The 21,776-nt window shown below is 42.5% G+C and overlaps 1 protein-coding gene across 3 annotated transcripts in view; it reads right to left on the reverse strand.

Moving 5' to 3' along the window:
- Positions 1-6,362: 6,362 nt before the first annotated feature.
- The window catches only part of Ahcyl1 (adenosylhomocysteinase like 1), a 44,109-nt gene continuing 28,695 nt past the window's right edge, over positions 6,363-21,776 (reverse strand). For 2 of the 3 annotated variants that reach the window (XM_004659017.2, XM_045138235.1), the window contains exons 2-17: positions 21,085-21,196; positions 18,963-19,106; positions 17,916-18,016; positions 17,347-17,449; positions 16,259-16,353; positions 15,342-15,448; positions 14,439-14,555; positions 14,114-14,177; positions 13,286-13,374; positions 12,889-12,959; positions 11,478-11,572; positions 11,301-11,399; positions 10,816-10,884; positions 10,328-10,406; positions 8,745-8,865; positions 6,363-8,316 (exon numbers count right to left, since the gene is read on the reverse strand). In XM_004659017.2, coding sequence (XP_004659074.1) covers positions 8,310-8,316; positions 8,745-8,865; positions 10,328-10,406; positions 10,816-10,884; positions 11,301-11,399; positions 11,478-11,572; positions 12,889-12,959; positions 13,286-13,374; positions 14,114-14,177; positions 14,439-14,555; positions 15,342-15,448; positions 16,259-16,353; positions 17,347-17,449; positions 17,916-18,016; positions 18,963-19,106; positions 21,085-21,196 — 1,473 coding nt within the window. In that variant the 3' untranslated portion in view covers positions 6,363-8,309. Of the gene's footprint in view, positions 8,317-8,740; positions 8,866-10,327; positions 10,407-10,815; positions 10,885-11,300; positions 11,400-11,477; positions 11,573-12,888; positions 12,960-13,285; positions 13,375-14,113; positions 14,178-14,438; positions 14,556-15,341; positions 15,449-16,258; positions 16,354-17,346; positions 17,450-17,915; positions 18,017-18,962; positions 19,107-21,084; positions 21,197-21,776 lie in introns of those variants that run through there. The other variant, XM_004659018.2, reaches the window with a different exon arrangement.

Consider the following 21,776-nt stretch of genomic DNA (forward strand, 5'->3'; position numbering starts at 1 on the left):
ACAGACTAATTAATCAGAGGGTGATTCTTCAAGTTTTTGGTAGAACCCTATCTCCTGGGGTTATCCTAGTTGAGATCACCTCTCTATCAGGAGATGAAAAGGTCTCATTTCCATTTTCAGATAAAGCATGCTATACTTGTCCTGGATTGGTTAGGGTAGGTTCTTGGGTCTCTGAGTCAAAAAAAGTAAATACAAAGTCTGGAAGGGCTTCCTGTCTAGCCTGTCCAAGCACTAGGTTGTAAGGAATCCTCAGTTCTTCTTATCCTGAAAGAACATATGGGTAGCAATTTGAGACAGGCTCAGAATTTTTCAGATATAACTTAGCTAAGACCTTTTAAGGGTATGATTAGTACTTTAAACATTTTTGGATGTCTGGAAGTGATCCCACAATTCAGTACAGACCTGTGGATTTTTTTTTAATTGTTTATTCATTTTTTATTTATTTGAGAGAGAAAGAGGCAGGTAGAGAGAGAATTGGTATGCCAAGGCCTTCAGCCACTGCAGACTAACTCCAGATGCATGTACCAACTTGTGCATCTGGCTTATGAGGGCCCTGGGGAATTGAACCTGGGTTCTTTAGCTTTGTAGGCAAGCACCTTAACCACTAAGCCATCTCTCCAGCCCCTGAGGACTATTTTTGCTGCAAAAAAGGTTCTTCCTCTGTAAGAACCTAGGAAGCTCAAGGAAAAGGATGCCCGACCTCTTTTAATAAAACCTTAAATGCCAGGTGGCAGTACACACCTGTATCCTTAGCACTTGAGACGCTGAGGCAGGAGGAGTGTGAATTTCAGGCCAGCTTGGGTTACAGAATCAGACTGTCTCCAAAAACAAAAACTGGGGCTGGAGAGATGGCTCAGTAGTTAAGGTGCTTAGCTGCAAAGCCTGATGACCCAAGTTCCATTCCTCATTATCCACGTAAGCCAGATGCGCCAAGTGGCAAATGTGTCTGGAATTCATTTGCAGTGACTATAGGCCCTGGCGCTCCCATGCTCTCTCTGCATCTCTCTGCTTGCAAATGAATATATAAAAGTTTTTTTTTTTTTTTTTAAAGCAAGAAACAGTATGCCCCTTTGGTTCTTGCAATGAAGGCCTCAATCCATCCTGAAAGCTGTTAATAAGAACCAGAAGTTATTTACAGTTGTGATCAGGGCCTCCCACAGAATGGTGGTGGCAAATGAGACAGGCCTTTTTAAATTTTCTGTTATTTTTTAAGTATGAGAAAGTCCTTTCCCCATGAAGCTCCTGCAGACTGCAGCATTCATAGCATCCCTCCCCCAAGTAAGAGGAATCCCAAGTTTCATTTATTTCCATTATAAAGTTTTGGAAAGCATTACTTTTATCTGCCCCCCTTCCCCCAAGGTAGGGTCTCATTCTAGTCCAGACTGGCCTGGAATTCACTATGGAGTCTCAGGCTGGCCTCAAACTCAAAGAGATCCTCCTACCTCAGCCTCCTGAGTGCTGGGATTAAAGGCGTGCACCACCACTCCCGGGTAAGCATTGTTTTTAAATCTAGGGTCCACTCTACTTCTGGATTCTTCTATAAACCTTAGGAGAGCCCAGTTGGAAGTAACTTGGTCTATATTCCATCTCACTTGCTAGTGGGAGAAAGGCCATCTGCAGCTGTCTTTGTGGCTTTTCTTGTTTCCCTAAATGCCAAGTTGCATTTGTATCTCTCTTGATAACATTTGTTTCTCTCTCCTGGTGACTTTTGCAGTGATAATGGCCACTTTTCATGGCTCTTAAACTGCTAGTAGGAGGAAAAGGATCTTTGTGCCATGTTGTATTGAGGCAGTTTTTGCTATAATTTCCTCTCTTCCTATATGGTAATACAGGTATATAACACAAGATATATTTAGAATACGTAAATACTAGCTTGCCTTATATAAGTGAAATGAAGGTTGAGCTCAGCCTGCCTTTAGGTAGACAATGCGGGGTATTAAAAGCCTTGCATAATAGCCACCTGGAACTTTAACTACCAGTATATTCTGGGGTTTTCCACCCCATCTTTTTGTTGTTTTGTTTTTTGAGGTAGGGTCTCAGTCTAGCCAAGACTGACGTGGAATTCACTATGTAGTCCCAAGCTTCCCTTGAACTCACGTTGATCCTCCTACCTCTGCTTACCTAGTGCTGGGATTAAAGGCGTGCACCGCCACACCCGGCCACCCCATCTTTTAATAAAGCTGCTACTGTCAGTAAACCATTCTTCCTCTACAGCTCATCTCTTAAGTCATGTCTGTTGGAACATATCTGCTCTATTTTTTCTTCACATGAATGAGCCAACCCTTTGCCCTGAGAAGCCATGAAGGTATCTGAGAGATCTTAATTGTAACAACTGGAGCCCACCAAGAGGGCCTAGTATTTGGCTAGGCACTGTCCAGTTGGTCACGAGTGGCCTTTAACCTGCAGGGGCTGTCCCAGACTTGCTACAACCTGGAGGCAGCTTGGCTACCTGCTGAAGAGCTGAGTTGCTTTGAGAAATATGCCACAGGTTTGGCAGTAACTCCATTTGGGAGTCAGTGCTCTGAGGAGGCAATGAATCCTTTACCTTTTGGCAACATATAAAGAGTGAGCAATGTTTTCAAATGAGGGAGGTACAAGATTGGGGTCATTGTTACCTACCTTCTTTTTTTTTCTCCCTTTCTGTTCTCCTCTCCTTTCCCCCATCCCTTCCTTGTTTTTTCAAGGTCTTGCTAGGCAACTAACTGGCCTGATACTTTCTACATGGGTCAACCTGGCTTCAATCTCACAGCAACTCTCCTACCTCAGCCTCCTGGTGGGTTACAGGTTTGCACTCCCATGCCTGGCTCCATGGTTAGTAACTCTTTTTTAAGGGCCCATTGTCTTCTGGGCCACTCGAATAGCTCAATTTCAGATGCTTTCATGATCTCATACAGGGGTTTTGTAAGTTGCCCATATTCTCAGAATCCAGTTATTTCTAAAGAGAACTCTACATGTTTCTTAGTACGTTTGGGCTTGACTTTTAATGGCGACATTCTTTCATTGACTGACAGTGTGCTTACCTGGGCTCAGAATTTGCTTTGAAATCTGGGCTTTAGATGGAGTGACTAATAACCTATCTTGCCTGAAAACTTGAGGGTTATCATAGAATTGTCATCTAAGTCTGCCTCCATGGGGTTACGCATCAACAGATGGCAAACAAATTTGTAACTTTAGCTATTAGTTCTCCTGTTAAAACACTACCAAGTACATGGGGCTGTATGAAATCCAAGGCAATCCAGTTCAGGCATACTGAGTGGCTAGTTTGTGGGTTTATCCATTTAAAAATAAGTGCTGTGAGCCAGGCTGAAGAGGAATACAAACATGCATCTTCAAGATCAAGTTCTGTGCACCAACTCAGCTTTCTAAGAATTTAGGTTATGTGTGGTGTAAGGGTTTGCAGCTATAGAGTAGGGAATTACAACCCCAGTCATGGTCTTTGAGCCCTGAATGAGTTATTTCTTATTGGGTTCTAACACAGGAAGGGCTGGTGTGTTCCAAGGAGATGGACGTGAAACATGTAGGCCATAGCCTAAGATTTTATCTGAAATAGCGTGTAGGGAGCTAGTCTTTGTTCCTTAATATAATTTTTACTAATTGAGCATGTGTTGACTTTTCCAGGGATCCTGATCCTAAAACCTAGAAATCTACCAAGGTTTCCTGTTCTTTATTCTGTTAGGCTGGTAACTAGTGTCAACAGTCTTTTATTTATTTATTTATTTGGGTTTTCGAGGTAGGGTTTCACTCTAGCTCCTGGAATTCACTGTGTAGTTGTGTAGTCTCAGGGTGGCCTCAAACTCACAGCAGTCCTCTTACCCCTGCCTCCTGAGTGCTGGTATTAAAGGCGTGCACCACCACACCTGGCTAATTTTTTAAAAATATATTTTATTTACTTGAGAGAGAGAAAATGGGCTTGCCAGGGCCTCCACCCACTGCAAATGAACTCCAGATGAATGTGCCCCCTTGTGCTCTGGCTTATGAGAGTTCTAGAGAATCAAACCTGAATCTTGCAGGCAAATGCCTTGAATGCTAAGCCATTTCTACAGTCCCAACAGTCTCCCCCCCCCCCCCACCTTAAGGTTTAGAGAGACTGTATTAGATTAAAAGAGAAGAGAATATGAAGAGCTCCTTCTCATGAGAAGGCAGGAGGGATAAAGCCTCAGTCTCTTGTTCCAGACACATGTGGCACCTTGAGCATCTGGTTTAGGTGGGTCTTGGGGAATCAAACTTGGATCCTTTTGCTTCGCAGGCAAACTCCTTAACTGCTGAGACATCTCTCCTGCCGGCAGTCTCACTTTTTGAGACAGGGTTTTGCTATTGTAGTCATTGATGGCCTGAAATGTACTATATAGACCAGACTGCTTCTAACTTACGGTAATCTTTCTGCTTCAACTTCCAAATTACTGGGTAGGATGACAGACATACACCACCATGGCCAGCTTCAGTAAGTACCTTGGTGTTTTTTTTTAAAGTATGTATCGACAGACCAGGAAGAAAAATACCTACTAATAAAAGTGGTGGGATGTTTAAGCATCATCAAAAACTCTTGAACCAAGAATGTTTCATTCTATAGCTGAATTTTAAGATTTGAAGTATCCCACCTTTGGGGTTACATCAACCCTTATGCAGCTTCCAAGGGGACAGAGGTCAGAGATGACTAGTCAGAATGGCATCCACAGATCCATTTCCTTACCTGTTACAGTGAGGGTGACATGAGGCTCCTTATGAGCAGTGCTCGTGGGAATCAGCAGAGACCTCAGTCCTCAGCCATCACAGGGTTGGGAAGACCCTTCTTGCTTTGCATCTGAGGACAGAACTTCTCCCAGTGACCCTTTTGTTTGCCTAAGACCTGCATGGGTGGGTGGGGGGGGAGGGAAGGTTGGAACATTCCCTGCTCCCATGTGCTAGCTTCCTGCAACTACAGGAACACTGACTTCTCTTGACCTGCTGTCGGGCAGTATAGATTGCTGTTTTATCATTGTATTTTAGAAACATGAAATTCAACATAGGCTCCCAGCTAGATAGCAACTGTTCTCAGGATGAACTGTACCTTGAGTATTACCCATCTGAGCTAGATGAGACTCTGAATTTAGACTATTAAGTTGGTGCTGGTATGAGTTAAGCCTTTTGGAGCTATTGAAGAACTTTAGAGCCTAGGGCAGAATGTTGTGGGCTGAATGAATTCCTCCTAATTCATCTACTAAAACTGAATCCCCAGTGTGATAATATTAAGAGGTGGATCTTTACAAGGTGATTATATTATGAGACCTGAGGCCACATGAATGGGATGAGTAAGCAGGCTAGGGGGAAATGGCTAGGTCCTGGGTGGCTTTCACCATATGAGGATGCAAGAAGCACTATCTCAGAATTATCTGATTCCTCAATAGTGGACATCCCTGCCTTCAAAAACGTGAGAAGATGAATTTCTGATCTTTACAGAATACCCAATTTCCCATATTCTTCTTCCTTTTCCCCCCCAAGGTAGGGGCTCACTGTGGCCCAGTCTGGCCTGGAGTTCACTTTGTAGTCCCAGGCTGGCGTCAAACTCACCTCTGCCTCCTGAGTACTGGGATTAAAGACATGTGCTACCACGCCTGGCTCCATATTCTTTTACAATGGCAAGAACTATGAAAGATATGGTCAGTAGGATCTAGGAGGTGCTTAGGTAAGTAGAGATGTGCCCTTGGAAGGAAGTGTGACCTCATCTATTGCTTTTACTCCTTTTTGCTTTCTGGCTGATGAGGTGAGCAGTTTTGCTCTACTTTAATTTCTCTCTTGTTCTGCCCTAACCAGAGGCACAAAGCAATAGAGGCAATCAGTCACAGACTAGTATTCAGCATCCAAACTAGAGCAAATTTTAAGTATTAACGACAGCTTGGTATAGTGATGTACTCCTGTAGTCCCAGCTAAGAGCCCAGTGTTTGAGAACAGCCTGTGTAACATAGTGAGACTCTACCTCAAGAAAACAACAACGAAAACCCTCTGTATGTAGCCTCTAATAGGCCCTCAATAAATCTATTAAAATTAATGTTGAGGGCTGGAGAGATGGCTTAGCGGTTAAGCGCTTGCCTGTGAAGCCTAAGGACCCCGGTTCGAGGATCGGTTCCCCAGGTCCCACGTTAGCCAGATGCACAAGGGGGCGCACGCATCTGGAGTTCGTTTGCAGAGGCTGGAAGCCCTGGCGCGCCCATTCTCTCTCTCTCCCTCTATCTGTCTTTCTCTCTCTGTCTGTCACTCTCAAATAAATAAATTAAAAATTAAAAAAAAATTAATGTTGATCTATGGCTTGTCTGATTCTAGAAAACAGGTTTTGTTCTAATGAAGTTTTGCTATTCAACCAAGGAAGACACAGGCTACCAATAGGCTTATAATTTTAATTGACTTTAATGATTATTGCTCATCTGCAAGGATTAATATTGCATTCATTAAAAACCATTCAATACAAAATGAACAATTTCCTTCCAAGTTGGTCTCCACATGCTCCCTCTGATGCCAGACATTTTCCAGTCCTTTGTTACATGGCTTGGCAGAGACGAGCCCTTACCTATTATTCCTAAGGACACAGTAACAGATACGGAATCAGAGGGCAGACCAGAGGGTAGTAAGACCTGGGACTCTTCCCTCCAGCTGATCTGACCAGGTAACTGTTGGCCAGAATAACTCCCCTAATGGATGTGGGATTCTGATTGCCTGGGTAAGTGCCATAGGAAAAGGGGCTTCAAATATTAGCATCTATAGAGAAGAAAGCATGATCACATTGGCAAGGAGTAGGAAAGGACCAGGAGGGAGAAATGGGAGAGGATAGGGAAAATCGTTTTGGCAAGATAGTCCCCTGCTAAGAAGCTGCAGGGCCATAGCTTTCCTTTTTGTACTTCTGTTGTTAATGTCTGTTTCTCTGATCAGTGGAGAGAGAGAAGTAAAAATTCCTAATACCTAGCATTAATGCATGATCCAACTTTGAAGGATTGCAAGCTAGAACAAGTTGAGGTTTTAAAATCCTGGATAATTATTTACTTAAAGCTCATGAGCATAAAGCTCACTTGACCATGCAGAGATGCTGGTAAGCAGGATGTGCAACTTGGGAGTAAGTCTCTCTGATGTTTTTAAGAGACCTTCTCTGGTGTTTCCTTCAGAGCACAAGTCAGGGTGCACTGATTACTTTCTCTACAGACTGTTCTTTTAAGATTTTTATAAACTTTCTGTGGCATTTGTCAATTAAAAATGGCACCACTTCTATAAAAGTATTGGAACCTGCAGTTCCAGACAGATTGCACAATTTAGATGTTCATTCTTCTTCCCATCCACACCTACTTCCCTTCCAATTATTTCAGGTCGCAGAAGCACAGCTGGCCAGAGACTTGTTTTTAAAGGATAAACCCTAAGTGTTTCATGCCGAGTAATGACTAGAGAAATTGGCCTTCGGCATACGCTGTAGGGGCAGAGCTGAGAAGTTTTGCTTGTGGCTCCAGTTCACTGATGCTATAAACTATGGGCTAGAAACAGGGACTCAGCAGAGTTGGAGACTAGCATTTTCCTAGACGTCACTCTTTCTGTAAAGGTTCTAAAAAGAAACTGGTAACTAACCACCTGAGCAGTTTCTCAGTGGCAACACTCAAAAATTTCCTTAATTAAAAGAAATACAACAGAAATAAATGCTAGGGGACAAAATTCAAGTTGACAGAATGCAGTTTAGTTAAAAACTAGAACAATGAGACTGGTGGAAGGGCTGCACTATAAAACCAAGTGGGCCTACTGAGGTGTACCAAGCAGCACATTTCTGAGCCAGACACGCCACCTTTACACAGGAAACAGGGCTCAGAACTAAGGAAAACGGACATGCACCACCTACATCTAACCTACCTGCTGTTAAGTGCCATCCTGGCTCCTCTGAAGAAGGGAGAGCCCTGATTTCATCAGTAGCTACAAAATAGGCTCTTTTAAGGCAATTTAGACATTACAGATTGTTCCACATAGATGGTACCTTAGCATTTCATGTTAACAAGGTACCTAGTTAAGACCAAAGTCCCCAGAAATAGTTAAGAAAGAATCAGCTTTCTGGGCTGGGAGAGTACAATCTTTCTCTAGTGACTAGGGTGAGAAACCTTAAACCTGTTTCATCTAAAGAGCCATGAAGCAAGCTCCTGTGTGTTCTGCAAAACTTCAATAATGGATAAAAAAAAAAAAATGAGGATGAAATTAAGAAAAAAAAAAATCAAGAAGAGAGGAATAAGAAGAAAATAAAAAGTTAACTTAAAAATATTTCTATTAGAGTTGTGTGGTTCATGTGGGCTGGTCACTGGCAACATGGTCCATTAGTATCTGGAAAGAAAGAGAGTGACTGTCAACAGGCCTTCTTTGAGAAAAGTTGAAATAGCACTTTCTCTAGGGCCTTATCCCAGCCCAGGCTGAGGAAGCCTGCAGGCAATCCTCAGGGCATCATCCAACCCTACTTCTGCTCCTAAAGCATATAAACCAATGGCTTTCAACACACTCTCTATTTTTTTTTCAAGGTAGGGTCTCACTCTGGTCCAGGCTGACCTGGAATTAACTGTCATCTCAGGGTGGCCTTGAACTCATGGCAATCCTCCTACCACTGCCTCCCGAGTGCTGGGATTAAAGGCGTGCGCCACCACGCCCGGCAACTCTGATATTCTTCAATATCAGGTTCAAAACCTGATTTTTGTTGAAGAAACCTGGCTGGGCTAGTTGATTTTAAAGCTTTTTGTGGCTTTCTCTTATTTATTTACCTGTAATAATTAGGTTTAAATGGCCCATTTTTGTTGAGTCCCAGATATTTTGCTTGGTCATCTGTCAGCTCTGTCAGGTGGGCATCAAATGATGGCAGGTGCAAACTGGCAACATACTCATCTAGGAAGAGTAAAGTGGCAGTAGAGTCCTTGTCAGATAGGCCTCTCAAGATATAACCTCCCCCTACAGTCATTTTGAAACTTTGTAAGGAAGAGTACAGGAATGGAATAACTGAAAGAATCTACAACTTGAAATACTTGCTAAGTTAAAAAAACAAAACCTGGGCTGGAGAGATGGCTTAGCAGTTACAGTGTTTGCCTGCAAAGCCAAAGGTCCCAGGTTTGATTTCCCAGGACCCATGTTAGCCAGATGCATAAGGGGGCGCATGTTTCTGGAGTTCGTTTGCAGTGGCTGGAGGCCCTGATGTGCCCATTCTCTCTCTTTCTCTGTTAAATAAATTACACACATGCACACACACACACACACACACACACACACAACCTTCAAAGCTACATTTCTGGCTAGTCATTCCTTTGGATACCTTCAAAGTATTAAGTAGAAAGCCACATACCAGGTGACAAAATGTGTGGACTTTTACCTCATTTTTTTCTGCCAATGATTTTGGCTTCACCTCAGTGGTTACAATGCCATGTAATACATGTCTTTCCTGTAACAATCTTCCTGACTGGAACAAGCTATCATCAATCATGAATGAAAGCAGACCAGAGAATCTCAAAAGAGCCTGAGTCATCAAGATTTCTCTAGGTTATCACTCATAAAAACTGCCAGTCTTAGGCTCATAAATTTCTAAGGTGGCTGGCACAAGTTTAATTCTTTTTCATAGATGAACCTCCATAGATGACTTTTATGAATATGGATGAACCAACCACCACTACCACCTAAGGTAAACTCTGTAAGGAGACCAAAGCATGATGTTTTTTTAGCTTAAAATCTAGCATTTGGGCTGATCATAAGATGGGGGTGGAGAGGGTACCACTATATATAAAGGCAAAGGACTAATGCATGAATATAGGATGGATCCTGGAACTGCAAATGTTTGACTGGAGGTGATTTGACAAGGCAGAGGATGAACAACAAAACATGTTCTGTTTTTCTCATTTTGGTGTAGGCTGTAGCCAGCTACACTGGGAAGTTTACTGAGCTTTATGAGGCTACTTGAGAATAAGCGAATCTACTTGGAACCAATGTACTAAGTACTGCCATTCATTAGCTCTAATTTTTACTACAATTCTAATGTATATAGTATTATCCTCACTTTTGCCTCATGGAGCTAACTTCTTCTGAGGCCAAACAATTAATCAGTTCTGACTCCAAATCTAGTGCTCTTCACAATAACTTTTTTTTTTTTGTTTGTTTTTTTGAGGTAGGGTCTCACTCTGGTCCAGGCTGACCTGGAATTAACTCTGTCATCTCAGGGTGGCCTTGAACTCATGGCAATCCTCCTACCTCTGCCTCCCAAGTGCTGGGATTAAAGGTGTACGCCACCACGCCCAGCTCGACAATAGCCATTTTACTAAACTATGCAGCTAACTATATATAAGTTTCACTGTTTTTCACTCACCCATTTTCTTAGGAAGCAAGTATACATCTTGTTTGTACCGTCCCTCGGGCGCATTGTACAGTTCTATCAGTGCCAATGCCTAAGGAGGGAAAAGAGCCACAGAACAAAACATGTCTTAGGGACATAAAAATGAGGTTTAACAGGCCCTTAGGGTAAGTGTGACAGCAATCTACAATCATGACAGTACCCAGGACTCTACCCGTGCTACAGACTAGCATGTATCATTTAAGAAGATTTGTTGGTGTTTTTGTTTAGTTCCTGACAAAAGAACAAACTATCTATAACTAAGCTAAACACTCTACTTACAACTAAACAGGCAATTCAGACACACACTGACTGATGACTCCTCAAAACAACAAGTCTCCCAACTTAAAGACAGGGAAAAAGAAGACAGCTTGACAAGAACACAGCTCAGCACACACATCAGAGCTCCACTGTGAGCAGCTCCACAGATCTCAGTGCAGGAAGATGGGGCATCGGCCACATACCTGCGTTGTAGCTGTGATGGACAGAACAAAGGTGGGAACTGTAGAGCAGCTCAAATTGAGCAGTCGACCCTGGGAAGGCAACAGAGTTGGGATGAGTGGCTGCTTCTCTTAGATTCTGAATGGCATAGAAGTTAAGCAGGCCGATGAGAAAACTTAGACCCTTCTGCATTCTACTGGAAAAAGAATTCCAGTGCCAGACCAGGATTATGGGTTTATCCTGTTTTTCTATATTATTTTGTTTTTTGCAAATCTGAGTGTGAGAGGCTAAAATCCAGTTATGGTTAAGAACTAGTATGTTACTTAGCAAAAAGGAAAATTTCCTGGAGCTCTCTTTTGGGATCTAGATCATCTGGGAAATAAAACTCCAGTCAAAGACCAAATCCAGGCAAACGCAGGCCTAATGCTTCCCTACGTCTTCCCTCCTTACATGGACACAGCCAGGCTGCTTGTGCCACCCTTCAGGATCCTGTGCGCGCGCGTGTTACCTCTGCCAGGAGCACAACTCGTTTGCCATCGGGCCAGATGACATGGTCCACCTGAGATCGTACCCGTTCCCATGTCAACTCTGGAGTGCGGAGGCTTGTCTGAAAGGAAGAGGGACAGTTGACTCTGGCTCTGATGGAGGGAGGGAAAGGTCTAGCTACAACTGAAAGAAGGCTCACCACATCGATTTCCGTGTTGGAGTGGCCCATATTGCATACGATGCAACTATTTTTCATACGATCCAAGTGTTCCCGTGTCACTACATTCTTATTTCCTGAAAATAAAGATTGTGGCTGATGCAGGAGATGCTAGGCATCATGACAGTACTGACTGGGTTTCAGCCAGAACACAGGAGATGAGGTTTGCGGACATTAAAGAGCTTGCACACATTATGAGAAAATAAGTGCAGAGGTCCACTGGCTTGACTATTAATTAATTAGTTAATTAATTTTTTGGTTCTTTTTTTTTTTTTCCAAAGTAGGGTCTCACTATAGCCCAAGCTGACCTGGAAAGTAGTCTCAGGTTGGCCTCGAACTCTCACTGATCCTCCTACCTCTGCCTCTTGAGTGCTAGGATTATAGGCATTCCCACCACACCTGGCCAGAAACTGACTCTCGAATTTGTTTGCCCAAGAGCGGGCTAGCTGTTTCTAGCACAGAGCTGGAAGAGAAGGTAAACCCTTGGAGTTAGCCAGGAGCAGGCTAGCTGCTGTAGACACGGAGCCTGCTAGAGGAAAACTGATTCTTGGAGTCGTCTACAGCCTGGGTGAATCCAATGCTTCCCTTGTGGCCAATGCTCTGATCTTTTCTTTCTTTCTTTTCTTTTCTTGTTTTTTCTTTTTTCTTTTTTTTTCGAGGTAGGGTCTCACTCTAGCTCAGGCTGACCTGGAATTCACTATGGAGTCTCAGGGTGGCCTCAAACTCATGGTGATCCTCCTATCTCTGCCTCCTGAGTGCTGGGATTACAGGCGTGCGCTAGCACGCCCAGCTAATAAATAAGATTTTTAAAAAATTTATTTATTTGAGAGCAACAGCCAGAGAAAGAGGCAGATGGAGAAGTTGAGAGAATGGGCGCGCCAGGGCCTCCAGCCACTGCAAACGAATTCCAGACACGTGCGCCCCCTTGTGCATCTGGCTAACGTGGGTCCTGGGGAGTTGAGCCTCAAACCAGGGTCATTAGACTTCACAGGCAAGTGCTTAACCGCTAAGCCATCTCTCCAGCCCTGGTCTTTTCTTTCTCTCTCTCTCTTTTTTGGTTTGTTTTTGAGGTAGGGTCTCACTCTAGCCCAGGCTGACCTGGAATTCACCATGGAGTCTCAGAGTGACCTTGAACTCATGGCAATTCCTCCTACCTCTGCCTCCTAGTGCTGGGACTAAAGATGTGCACCACCACGCCTCGCTGGATGATTCTTTAGTATTAAGATAGAACAGTATAAAAAGTCACCAGGAAAGAGTCCTTTTTATGAAGGTTCTGAGACCTTCCTTTAGTGCTGAGGCTTCACATTTCTGTGTATGCAATGGGTGAACTCACTTTTGAGATTTAGCCTCCAAGTTAACACTCCTCCCCAGGCACCAAAACACTGATACTTACCTGTGCAAGTTATTACAACGTCGACCTGCCGGATGACTTCATTTAGCTTCACCACCCTGAACCCATCCATGCTGGAAGAAAGGAAGAAGCAGAGCAAGAAGGTAGGGTGTGTACATGCAGATGCGCATGGGGAGATACACGAGTCTCAATGCGAGACAACAAAATCGCCTTCTGAAGTCAAAGCCAGCGCGAGCTCCCTTGTGGGAAGCAATAAGCTGCACTAAACCACACGCTGGCTTCATCAAACTTCATGAGGCTCTAGAAAGGCCCCAGACCACAGTGATGGGCAAGAACAATCCTAATCTTCTCTTTCCCTGGGAGGTTTCTGCAAGAATTATCAGTTAATATAAGACACCTGGAACAGATCTAATAGTATTATTGTCACTCTGTTCCTTACCAAGCCTGAAGAGCACAGATGGGGTCAATTTCTGTGATGTAGACGATTGCTCCCAGGGCCTTCAGAGCAGCACAGCAGCCCTTGCCTACCTGCAGAGCACAAGAAAGGCCAGGTTTCCATGTCTATTAAGGCATGGTCATGGGGCAAACAGGCTCTTTGGGAGGTAGGAATTAGCATTCTTGAAATCACCATCATCTAGTGAGCACCTGACACTCCAACCCCACAGAAAGAGACCCAGACAGACCAGGCTGTGAACCTCAATCAGAGGTAATTTATCAGACATGTCATGGCACAGGTCAGGGGGAGGGAGTGTTTGGGTAACAGGTACCATTAGGGAAACAAGACCAAGCAAGAGCAACTCTAATTTCTTATTCCACAAAACCCGGTAATGCTTACTTGCCCTATGTCTACTCAAGGACAGCCTAGCAGCCCAAGAACTTCTGTAGGTCACTACTGAAGACAGTAAAATTTACTGTAACCTATTCCAGTTTAGAGATAACCAATTATATGCTACTTCCGAGTCCACCCTCCACTCTAATACGAGTCACTCATGGGGCTAATGCCCCATGAATTACAGTTCATAAAGGTTATTGTTATCATTTGGGGGGAAATAATGCTAACACACCATTCCATAAGACAAATTGGCAAAATCTAAACTCAATCCATTTAGCTCTATTAATGAAATCTTTTGCCACTTTTTAAGACACATTATCTAAAAATGTATTTTGATCTCTCCATCAGTGACTCTAGACTGATAGCACAAGTCTCCCTCACCCACTCTTTCTGAAGTCTGTAAAAAGACAAAGACACTGAGGCTCAACCATTTACCTCACCATAGCCACACACCACCACTTGTTTCCCACCAAACATCACATCTGTGGTCCTCTTCAGGCTGTGGAGACAGACAAGGACTCACTCAACTCAAACATTATTAGCCCAACTCAGTCCCTTCTCACAAAATCAAAGTGTGGGGCAATGCCCAAGACAACTACAATTGGAAGCTGGCTAAGCTTAGTATGAAGTGGACTCCTTTAATGAACTTCTGAAGGCAAAGACAAACAAGGGACAAGCCTATCGTGACATCAGACTAACACAAATCCAAGCCAATCCAAATCAATCCCCTCTGTTTGAATATACACACAGTTCAACCTACCCATCCAAAATGGATTCTCGGCAGCAGTACAAGTTATCAAACTTCTGTTTGGTAACAGAATCGTTGACATTCATGGCGGGGACACACAGCTTCCCAGCTTTGGAGAGCTGATATAGCCTATGGGGAGAAGAAGCCACAAAGACAAAGAAAAACCAAGTTAGCTGGTAAAACAGTATTAAGCAGCATCTGCCCACTTCCCATTAAGCTCCATGCTGCCCCGCTCTTATTTACTGCTCAAGGATTTTAGGAAATGCCATTTCTTTTTGTCATCTCTCAAGTTATTTTTTCTTCTCCCTCTATCCTTTAATTATGGGAGGAAAAGAAAAATTTCAATTCTCTCCCATAAAAGGAAATTAGAACCTCAGGTCGGCATTTTTCCATCTTTGAAACTCCATGTCTATTTCTAATAAATGAAGATTACAATGATTTGCAAGTGGTTTCCTGTGTTAATGAGAGCAATCATGTGTAGTTTGTTGCTGAATTGAAACACTTTTAGATATCATTTAGGTATTTCCAACAAGTCAAGAAAAAATTCCCAGTTTTATTTTTGTAGCGTGTATAACAAAGTTTTCCAACAGGCTTTCCCCTCCATATTTCAAATATAAAATACAACATTAAGTACAGTTTTCCAAGATACACTCTTTCCCTACTCTCCTACCCCAAACAGTATTTGAGAATTACTCAGTGGAGTAAATGGGAGACAACTAGACAACGTCAACTAGAACCTGAAGAAACTTCCTTCTAGAGCCACCTTGACTTTTCAAAAGCACAAACTCAGTTCTGCCTGGCAAAGATGCTCCCATTTAGTTATTTCAAGTCTGAGACACAGCCCTAAGCCTAAGAGAGACCAGAAGAATGTGATGAGGCAAGGACACAAGGGGCAGCTACTCCAGAGTCTGTTACCTGTGAACACCAGTCACGCTCTCTTCCACAATGCCTCGGGTCTTCTTAAACACGTTTGGATACTTCTTATAAACCCAGTGGGTTAAGTCTCCCCCATCATCCAGGATCTACAGAACAGCCAGAAGACTTCTATGGGCATTCAGGCTGCTAGAGCTGGGGGGAACTTTGAGCCCACTTTCTGTACTAGTAAGAGAGCCCTATGTTTTGGAAGAGCACTTCTTAAAGCTCCACAGAGTAGGCTTAGGCAGGGGAAATACAGATAAATGGTTGGCGTAAAATGATTGAAAGAATTCCAAGTTTGTTCTAGGCTACAATGATAAGCCTCAGGTCTTTAAAAAAATTTTTTGTTGTTGTTGTCTTGAGTTGGGGGGATTCTCAATATGTTGCTCAGGCTGGCCTTGAATTCCTGAGCTCAAGTGATCCTCCTCCTTCAGCACCCCAAGCACTGGGATTACAGGCATGTATTGCCATGCCCAGTTATAGCGAAGAGTGTTGGCCTATTATCAGACTCATTTTCAGTCTAGAATTGAAATATGAAGACTGTTTGAATACAAAAGGAGAGCTTGGACAGGGAGTGAAGAAATAAGAATGACCCTCCAAAGAGGGTCATTTCCTTTTGTTTCATTCTGCTGTGTTTGAGACATGTGCTCAGCTAGTCTTACCCTTCCCCACCAGAATTTCTATTCAGTGCTCAGAGCCATTCTTTTTTTTCTTTCTCTCTCTCTCTTTTTGAGCTGGGGATTGAACCCAGGGCCTTATGCACCTCAGTCCTATACTAAGTAGGTTTTATGCTAAGCACACTTTAGCAATGAAATCAGTGAATAAGACCAAACATTCAAAATATATTTAGGGAACCATGCTTTGAGAAAAGGAAATAAATGTATAGTGAAAAGGATGGGATGGATATGAATTATTACCATGTTGGCCTGCCACCCATCCATGTTCACACAGCGGTCAATACACCACCAGAAATCATCTTCTGACTCGCCCTTCCAAGCGAACACTGCAACTCCTACAGAGATGGAAAAAAAATTAGCTCACTGTTTCTCTGAGGAGTCATATATACTACCAGTTTCTGAGATTGATATGAAGAGAAAAAGGCAAAAGAAATTAATGTGAAGAGGTAAAAACTGAGCAAAGTCAAAACTTTTAGTTTAGAAATTACTTTAGTTAATAAGAGATTTCTGTTTTAAAAAAGTATTTGAGTCACAAAATACTTAAGGCAATTTTATACTTTAAACTGTATCTTGAGATAAACTGAGTGGGAAGAAAACAAAGTCTTTCTCTGGAGAACTATTTATTACAGATGTTGCTTTCAGTTTCCAGTGGTATGAAAACTTACTTCTCAAAGTATTATGTTTAGGTTATAAAACTGTACATTACTAATTGTAGTCTTATTAAGACTTAATTCATCAATGTAAAGTAATGGCATTATGGATTTCTTTTTGGAAGTTCCTAAAAGTTCTACAACAAACACTTATCAGAAAAGAGTAAGACAGAATTACTAGAAAGTTACTTTGTAAAGATCCCAGGAAGGTGGGAGGTCCTCAGAGAAACTTCACGGTGATGTTGTTCTGAACATCTTAACAACAAAACTATTTTGTTAATTAAATTTACCAGTACAAACATTGTCAGTGCGATGATACTGAACAGCAATGCTTACTTGCATTCTTTTTGGTGAGAAGAGACCAGCTAAGCTCCTACAGTTGAAGACTCTTCCTTACCCACTTAGCATTAGAATCAGGCATTTGCTTAGGTCATTAGATTCTTATAAAAGGTCATTTCTTGAGCTTATCAACATTTCTTTTCCTGTTGATTTCTGACTTTTCTGGTGGTGTGGGTGATAAAGGCCTTGTGTATGCTCAGTGAGTGCTCTATTACTGTGCTGCACCCTAATCCTCACACTTCTGTTCTGCCCCAGTGGACAAACATGACGGGCAGTTTGGATCTGCAGCTACACTTTGATATTACTTTCAGGCACCACTGGTAAGAAGGCTGAGCTTACCAGCCTCGGCCAGCGCTGCAGCGACTTCGTTCTGAGTGGAGTAGATGTTGCAAGCAGACCAGCGGCACTGAGCCCCCAAGGCACAAAGTGTCTCAATCAGTACCTAGATGGAGGGGCGGAAGACAGGGTGAGGGAGTGCAGTAAGAATACAATACCTGTACCACAGCAGTAGGCCGCACACTGGGGCCTTTCAGAAGGGTGTGATTGAGCTGAGTGGCACACTGGCATTTATCTCTGAAAGACATGTTCCTAAAAGTCCTAACATTTTTATAGCAATTATATTTTAGTTCCCCTAAGTCAAATGTGCTAAAAAAGAGTTTACTTGTATACAAACAAAAGTAAAATACCACATTACTGTGTAACAGAGTGGTCCTATCTAGTAGAATTGGGAAGTTGGCTAGATGGGAAGAAAAAGAATGTTTAAAAGCAAACATAGCCAGCATATAATGTATCCATACAAGTTATGTTCTTAAAAAAACAACAGAAACAAACAAACATACAACCCCATCTAAAAACCCACAATTGTTTCTTCTCCTTACAAAAGTCCTATATTTCTTGAACAAACTCACCGCTGTCTGGGCTGTGATGTGTGTACAACCCACTATTTTAGCACCAGCCAAGGGCTTCTCTCCCTGAGCACGTTTCCTGAGTGAAATCAGAGCAGACATGTCTGTGGAAGAACAGATGGTCTGAGACAGGTCCACACTAGCAACACCACTTACTCCTGCTCAGCTACAAACAGGGTCAGGTCTGCAGAGAGATGGTGAGATGGGGCAGGAAAATGCCAAGCATATTTCTTCTGAAGACTGGAAGCTTCAACAATACAGTGATGGGGGAGAGTTCTCATGAGGCCGCTCAGTTCTCACATTATCTACCGCTTCTGCCTTGTACGTGCAGAGGACAGAACAGAGAATGAACGGCTTTCAAAACTGACCAAAGTGGAATGTGATGGTTCCCCAGTCACTTCGGAGGGAAACAGTTATAGCATAGGCTAATAAGACTTCCATACATGATTATCAGAGCAGGAAGAATGATGATGCTTTCAGTAAAAGACACTTGCTTCTGCTTTTCTGTGTCAGTCTGTTTAGTTTCTTGACCCTCTCTCAGTATCATGGCTTCAATGTGAAAACAACAGAAGAGCAGAGACCTTTCTCAGGGTAGGAATGTGTAGAGAAGCCAATTAACTGATTTCTAGTCACTTCTACTCTGCTCCAGCAGAGGGTGCTCAGGACTAAACTAGACACCAAGCCACCACATCCTTAGCTTAGAAACCTGCCACATCAGCTGCTCCTGGGAAATCTAGGTCTCTGGCATTGGCAGCAACAATAAGATCCACTCACCACTATACAGTGATCTAACACTTGCTGATTCTGCATGGATGATCCTTGAGTTTGGCAAGAAAACAGAAACTACTTCATGTAATTACCACACACTGAGAATAGGATTAGAGAAAACAAAAACAAGAACCCTAGGGCTCAAGTTCCATACAGAGTGAAATGTTTTATCCAAAAGTCTGGGAAAACTGTCTTTTCCAAGGATACTTCAAAGTCTTCAACAGTCTGGATCCTAATAACCAGCAAGAAGGCTGCTTCTGGTACTCTGCCCACTCCCTTTACCTTGCTCTGCAATCTCAATTTCCCGGCGTCCAAATTCTGCCTGCTTGATGTTCTTCACACAGAAATTGCTGCTACCCTTGGAGTTGGTTTGTTGCTTCTCTCGGGGAGAAACCTCATCATCAGAGCTATCTGTGTAGGATGCAGCTAGAGCCAGCAAAGAAAGAGACAAAGGTAGAAAAACCTCAATAGCTTCAACCTCACCGAATGCAGCCTCCAAGAGACTGTCATTTAAATGAGACGGACACTTAACTGCAGGGCCCTCTTTTATGTTACCCTCAGTTCTACTTCTCCAGGTCTAGCTAACAGTGGGTACGAATGAAACCACTATGCATCTCAGCACTGCAGGCCTTTCACCCACTCCTAGGATAATGTACCACTGGTGTTTGTGACAAGAAACCAACTATCCTAATCCTGTACCACCTATGGTAATCCTACATAATACAAGAACTGGGTCCCTATCTTGACTGGAACTAAACCTAGCAAAAATGGAGTAACTGAGATAAGGAATTCTATTTCTCTAGATCACTGGCTCTCATACAGAATGACACGAAAGGTTTGCTAAACACAGGTTGTAGGCCCCATGGCCAAAAACATTCCCATGTGTTAAGTCTCAGGAGGTACCCAGGAGTTGGTATTTACAACAAATTTCCAGGTGCTGCCGATGCTGCTGTTGAGAGGATGTCACTCAGAATCAGTGCTATGGATGAAAGCAATGAGAGTGCCTTGCAATGGATAAGCAAGAAAATGAGCAGGTCTTTCTCCTGCCAGCTTTGGGAAAAAGTCTGTCAAGAACAACTTTAAATAGCAGCTTCACATAAAAGCTAAATATACCCTTCAGATAAATATGCAATAGGATCTGCAGTTACTCTTTCCCTCTCAAATCACTTCTTTCCTCTCTGAGGTGAGTGTTTTCCTCATCACTGCTCCTGTCGGTGCACTAAAGCTTTCTCCTGACCTCCCCAGGTGGGTCCTCCAAAAGGACAAAAGTCCAGTGAACATTAACACTATAGAAGGTTAACTTCTCTACTACAACAAGTTAACTCTATGACTAGGCTTTTAAAATACTCTGCTGGTTTCTAGATGACCATCAAGATAGTTAAATCTGCACTCATTCTATCTTTCCTCTTCCTATAACTCAATCTGTCAAAATTAATTTCCTTCTCTCTCAGCTGTGCCTTTTGGTCTCACTACCTTTTTGGTTGTCATTCTGACGTACCTCTTCACTTATGATAATCACTACATTTAGGTTTGTTCTTCATGCATGTCTACCTGCACTGAATCTGTAATATTTATTTCAGTGGTTAACCCTAGGTATCTTCTTTTGTTCTCACCTGCATATCTTGCTTATAGGTTATCAATGGCACAAGGAAAAGATAATTTTTTTTTTACATTCTTTATACCTCAAGCCCAGCTCCTTAAAGTCAATAATACAATGCAAACAATATTCTGGCAAGGGTCAATGAATGGCTTTGGGTACAAATCCTTTGTTATCAATAATGGCAATCTGAGGCCTTGAGCAGGCCTCTTCATCGTTCAACCATGCTTCTTCAGTTAAGCTGATGAAGGGCTACATTAGCTGACCCTTGTGTTTCCTCCAGTACTAGATTCAACAGCCATGTCATGGTCATTTTTTTTTAACACCACTGTTTATAACAGCGACAGGCACAAGTCAATTAGAAAAAGACTTATTGCAAATGGCACAGAAAGAGGGGAAAAAAGAAAAACAGTTACTGCTACATTACAGTACTTTATATTTCCCCACTCCTAAGGTTATGGGTGATGACATGTCAACAAAAAGAGGTAGCTTCATACATAGTAATTTTATTGTTCTAATTCACTCTTGGGGACAGGAAAAAAAAAAAGACATGTAGAAAATAATTTTATACAAAGAAATTATGCTCCAAAGTACATTCTCGTATAAAGGCCAGTTCTAACAGTCAGGTACTACTGATTCTCTCCCATGCCAATGTGGACATAGGAATCTACCCAGTACAACCATCCAGGCCAATGGCCACAGACCCCACACACAGACAGCCTGAGAAGAAAGTCTTGAGATGATAAGAACATCTCTTGCTGCAAGTCTTGATGTGAGGAATTTTTGGGATACTAAGTCCCCACTAACCTGAACTGTAGCTGTCAGTGGAGGACTGTGAGATGGAGCGAGACAAAGATCTCCGGCCAGTCTTGGTTGGGAATTTGGTAAACTCCTGCATGTCATCAGCAAACTGAATTTGCTGTAACAGAAAGAAAAAGGTGAAACCTTATAGCACAAGGGAATTCTATGAAATGTTCCATTTTCCAAAGCCATTCATTGTTTTCCCTAAAGGCCAACATTTCCATGTGGTGCTTATTATACTAGCAATCTTTTCACTAGAAATGAGGGACAGCAAAGGCTCTCTCTGACTTCTCTCAAAACACAAATACTTTTTCTAGTTCCAGTAAGACTTGGGGTTAGAGGGAGAGGAAAAACCTAAAAGTCAACTTTTAGTATTTGTCTAATTTTGCCAATCTTTCTCCATCCCAGTTTTCTTCCTTCCCCTTATATAACTTTAACACACTAAGCCCTTTACCTTTCCTCCCAACTCTATCACAAAATAGATATAATCCCATAGTGCTTCTGTTTTTCTTCAAAAATATTCTCTTGTAGCATATTCTTATTCTTAAGTGGCCTGTGGTCTTGCTTTTTAAAAAAAAACATAATGCCTAGAAATGACAATAGATATTAGTGTGTTAATATCAGAGACCAACCATGTTTCACATAGGCAATGTAGTATTCCCAGATCTTCTGTACCAGTAAAAATCTAAAATCAATTG

The sequence above is a fragment of the Jaculus jaculus genome, chromosome 19 (assembly GCF_020740685.1).
Source record: "Jaculus jaculus isolate mJacJac1 chromosome 19, mJacJac1.mat.Y.cur, whole genome shotgun sequence".
Classification (NCBI taxonomy): domain Eukaryota; kingdom Metazoa; phylum Chordata; class Mammalia; order Rodentia; family Dipodidae; genus Jaculus; species Jaculus jaculus.